This window comes from Apaloderma vittatum, unplaced genomic scaffold (assembly GCF_000703405.1).
Source record: "Apaloderma vittatum isolate BGI_N311 unplaced genomic scaffold, ASM70340v1 scaffold37778, whole genome shotgun sequence".
Taxonomy (NCBI): Eukaryota; Metazoa; Chordata; class Aves; order Trogoniformes; family Trogonidae; genus Apaloderma; species Apaloderma vittatum.
Window position 1 is genome coordinate 20,207 of NW_009733112.1, and position 4,943 is coordinate 25,149.

At 51.0% G+C, this 4,943-nt stretch overlaps 1 protein-coding gene across 1 annotated transcript in view; it reads left to right on the forward strand.

Annotated features, from left to right (window-relative positions):
- Positions 1-73, forward strand: part of LOC104278699 (plexin-A2-like) — a gene marked incomplete at its 3' end in the record, with an annotated part of 2,076 nt that extends 2,003 nt beyond the window's left edge. Inside the window, exon 3 of the mRNA XM_009875744.1 lies at positions 34-73. Coding sequence (XP_009874046.1) covers positions 34-73 — 40 coding nt within the window. The remainder of the gene's footprint in view (positions 1-33) is intronic.
- Positions 74-4,943: the final 4,870 nt, after the last annotated feature.

A 4,943-nucleotide genomic window follows, 5' to 3' on the forward strand; every position in this document is an offset into this window, starting at 1 on the left:
TTCTGTTGCTTCCTACGTCTACAATGGCTACAGCGTGGTGTTCGTGGGGACTAAGACTGGCAAGCTGAAGAAGGTAAGCTTATTTCCGTGGCTTCGGAGAGCCAGAATCCAGTTTTCATGTCTCTCGGGAGACTGGTGTGCGTAGCTGCTGCTGGGTCTTACAGATGTTTCCCAGCATGAAACTGGGAGCCAGTCAGGAGCAGAAATCACAGGATTTGGGTCAGAGACTTGCACTGGTGATGCAAAGTTAATCCATCAGTGTGGCTAGTACAGACTGGTGATGCTGTGGGTTTTTTTTGAAGCACAGAAGTGCCAAGCCTTGAGAAAGCTCCAGAGGAAACTGCTGCAGCCTGGTCCTGGAGAAGGGACCAAACGAGGCCACAAAGTTCCCATTGCTTGGTGGCGTTACGGCTCCAGAGCCCCTTGCATGGGCTGAGGGCACCTTCTGGTGCTTCCAGGCAGCGATTTCCTTCAGCAGCAGGGGAATACAGGTCTCGGCACCATGCCAGCATGTGCCTGCCTCTGTATTACAGCCTTACCCTGTTGTTTGGGTCTTTTGCATTTTATCATTCAGTGAACTTCGGTGTGTCTGTTTGTGGGGCTGATGCAGAAATAATCAGTGCAATAATGGGCCAGTCTGGTTAAAGCGAGGAGCTGACTTGCGATTTCTGAGTAGGAGTGAACCTCAGCAAGCTGTATCCAAGGTCTCGGGTCTTTCCTCCTGTTCCAACACACTGATGGAAGTCTTGAGTCATTTCTCAGTCATCCTTCTACAACTCAGGTAGAAGACTGTGGCTTAGAAAGCATTTGGTGGTTGCAAAATCGCTGATGGTGGCAGGATGTTTGGTTGTGGAGAGATAGGAATGGGTTAACGTGGCTGCTTTTGGAAACCAAGCCTCAGGGCAAAGTCCTACTGCTCCTCTGTGCCTCTTGCCTCCTGCTCCTTCCCTCTGACAGTTGGATGATTGATCAGTCCTGGAAGATAACATTCCTCACCCTCTGCATCACAAAAGCTGGGGCTGGTTGCCCAGGGCAAAGAGATGCTCCTGCTGCTTTCCTCCACCAGCGCAGCGGGTGGGGAGGGCTCTGGTGGGGTTTAGGATTTTGAGGTCCAACTGGGATTGCCCCTGCTCTGAACTGCTCTTCAGTAAGTGGGACCAAAGGCTGGTCAGGCCCAGTCCTTTGGGTGGTCCTTGTTAGTGCCCTCTCAGGAGTTTTGTATTTAAAATGAGCATGGAGATGGCCTCGGGGTCTGTAAGCTGAGGCGGGGGACCCTCCACACTTGATGGTTTGTAGAACTGGAGCTGCAGCTGGAAGCCAGCTCGCCAGTGGGTGCAGAAGTGTGATCCTGCACTAGCAAAACCAGCCTTAGAGATGCTGCTCTGGAGAGCTGAAATCCTGCAAATTAACCTCAGATGTAAATGACGGCACTAAATGAACCCGCTAAATGCAGACCCTGCCTCTTCGTACCAGGGAAAGGGTTAACAAATGTAATCAACAGCAGGCTGTTAATTTTTCTGTGTCCTTAAGCAGCAGGGAATTTCTTCCTCATCTATCCAGGAAGATACAAGGACAGGCAGATACTACACTTGAACGTCTGCATCATTTTAATTACATCAGTTCATTAATATTCATTCAGCACTTTACAAGTGCTGAGTAGTAGTAAATTAGGTGCCTCCCTGGTGCCTCTCGAGTGTCAGTGGGGCAATTCTGATCGTGGGGGGGAGTGGGCTTGTAAGTAGAGCCCCTCTCCTCCCTGCCTGCTCTGCTCTGTGGGACCCGGGATTTTTCTGGCTAAATGGATGGAAGAGGCACCCTAAGCACACTGGAAATGTGGATCCCGGCAGGGTTTGGGGCAGCTCTGCATCCTGGTGGTGGCTCCTGGCAGTGGTTTGGGCAGGGCAGGGGAGGTTCCTCATTTAGAGGCTGTTAAAGCCAACAGCTTGTGCCTGCACACTCGGGATCTACTGTCCCATCCCATGAATTAGGGAGGATTACAGAAGCACAACCTCTCAGGCAGGGTTTAATCCCTTGTACTCTTCTGCACCAAACACCTGCCTTTTTGATGCAAACTTAATTTGTTCATGCCCATCCACTTTGCTGTCCGGAGGGAGAGCCCTGGGAATCCTTTGATGTTGTCTGAGCTGGTGGTAACCAGGCAGTAAGAAAACTGTTTCATCTCTTGAGCAAATTCATTCCAGGCATTCACTGCATCTGCCAAGCACCAGCATTTAAGGTGTATCAGAGCTGTCTGCAGGTGATGAGACCCAAGCCTCCTGTTATCCTTAGCTGGAGCAATCCCCGTCCTGTCCTCCGCGGCGTGGGTTGTTCTCTACATCACGATCCTGTCTGCACCTGAAGTAAATCTTCCCTCGTTGGAGATGGGAGTTATTTTTTACATGGCCTAAGAAGAGCCACGTGAAGCGTGGGAAGGAGCTTCTCGTTGAGCTGTGGGGCTCTCGGGACTCTCGCTGCAGACCCCGCTGGGAAGTGAACAGTTTTTGTGTGTGTTCCAAGACCAGACACATCTCAAAGTCAGCGAGTGCTCGGGATGCTCAGGACTGTAAACGTCTCCATATCTCTTCTTTCCCATATGTGAAATGAGGATGGTAAAAATGTATGCACCTCCGTAAGTGCCAGGGAGTTAGATAGACACCTTATCTCCTCCAGCTCGCCACCTTGCATATATCCATCTACACAATTAATGTCTGAAAGCAGCGTCGCAGTTATTCCCTCTCCCACAGTCGTTGATTTACTTTGGAAACAAGCTGGTGGCTCAGCCCAGGGGTTTCAAAGACAACACTTTTGTGTAGCTGGAAGAAGGAGGTCAGGGAGCCAGCTCTGAAATCTTTCAGATTTGTCTGTGCTTCCCCAGTGAGAATTCATTACTGGAAATTCTGCGTTATCTCGCTGATGTCCTTCTCCCCATTAGCTATTCACCTACCTGCCTTGTGCGATGCTCCCTGGGAGAGCAGCGGCTGGCGGCTCTCTCCTCCGAATGAGCTGAACCCTGAAGATCCCCAAGCCCCTGCCTGTGCTCTGCAGAACAGCCCGTGTTGTCTGGCTCTACCCCTGTCTCTGTTTCCTGGGTACGTTTTGAAGTCCCTTTCGGCTCTTTTCAGCAGCCAGCGCTGGCTGAGGCGTAAGGGAGGGAGAGGACCTCGCTCAGGGTGAGGCTGGTGGCAGTCCCAGGCTCAGCTCCCCGCTTGCTTTGCGGGTTTGGGAGCCCCGCGGGGTCCATGCAGCCCGGCTGCTCCATGCTGCACGCCCTGATAGCATTGCTGCTGACACACGAGTCGATAATATCAGATAGGTCACTTGACAATGAACTCGACATCTTTGCTGCGGGGAACCAGAGCGTTTGCTGGGGTCGGGGCAGAGGGTGTGCTTGTACCCGCCGTGGCTGCCCTGGACTGGTGAGGAGCTCCTCGCGGAGCTGGTGATACGGGTTTGTGCTTCGTCTGCCCTTGGTAACCATCGAAGGGAGAAGGATGATTCAATGGATCTCTTCTCCATTAGAACCCAGTGCTGGAGGGGAATTCTCTCACGTATCTCTGGCCTCTCGCTGCAGCCCGCCTGCGTGAGACACGCCTTGGCTGGGAGGCTCGCAGTGTGCTCAGTGCCTCTTCTGCCCAAATCAGCGGCACCCCTGAGACCCCCCCACCTGCTCCCCAGCAGCCCCACTGGTTCTGAGAACTGTTCCTCAGCGGTTTTCTCTAAGTGGGTGAAAAGCAAATGTGCTGGTGATGCCGTGGCCTTTCGGGTAAAGCACAGGCACGTGGAACGAGGTTCTCCCTGCAGCCTGGTGGTCCTGCTTCCTTCCAAAATATCTCAGCTTTGTGGTTGGGGGAGCAAGGGGGAAGGGGGTTACATTAAGAGATGTAGTCATTCAGAACTGTGGATTCCTCCGATAAAACTATTTTCATCGAGCAAAATTAGAAGAGACATTAATGTAATAGTTAACAGCAACTCACTGCTGGGGGGAGATGTGTCGACTTTCTTGTTCTGTTTATGGGCTTCATACAATTCCATCAATATTGATGTGTGATGCCTTTGATTTTGACACTAATCATTGCTATGAATTAAATTTGCAGCCATATAATTAGGACTGCTATTAATAGGGCCTCAAGCTAAGCACTGCTGTGCTAGTTGTCTTTTTCCTGATAGAAAACGGCATCCACGGAACTCAGCTAATGTGGTTTGCCTGGTAGATGCTGAGACTGATGTGAAAATTATACTTGCTATATTTAGAGGGGCTCTTCTGAAAGGCAGATGCATGGGAAGGGTCTGACTCAGAGGTTTCCCAAGAAACGCACCAGGGTTGCCCTTAAACTTTCTAGTAGTTTGCTGCTCTTCTGTTAAGATATGTAGACTTAGTGGGAGAGAGCAAGATTGCAGGAAGAATCACCCTCGGTTTCCAGGGCTGCTATCGCAAGCCTTGTTTCCATTTCATCTCGCCTTCCTCATGCAAATCTTTCCATTTATTTCTCCTACCCAACGCTGTTTCAACTCTCTCTGTCCCTGTGCTTGCCTGGTTTCATCTCATCAGGCTGAGCACAGTGGCTGGGATAGCAGCATGGCTCACCACTGAAAATCAATCTTGTATTTCATCCCAAGAGGTCTGTTTCTTATTAGATCTAATAAATCAGTGAAGTGCCCTTCATTCAGCTTGTCAATGGAGGACATTGTTTGTGATCAAGAATAAATAAATGTCTCTTCTGTGCCTGACAGTGCACCGTCTATGTGTTATCCCACCATCGCGCTGTTTATGCCTGCTGTAGGAAAAGTGTGGCTCCTGCCGCGGGAGCCTGCAGCCTCACCATCCTCTGCCTCCCTCCACGTGAGCTGGGTGTGCTCCCAGACTTGCCGTCACTCCCAGGGAAAAGCATCAACAGTGACGATGTACCTGGTTTTCACCCAGCCCCGAGTAGCTCCGGTGTGGG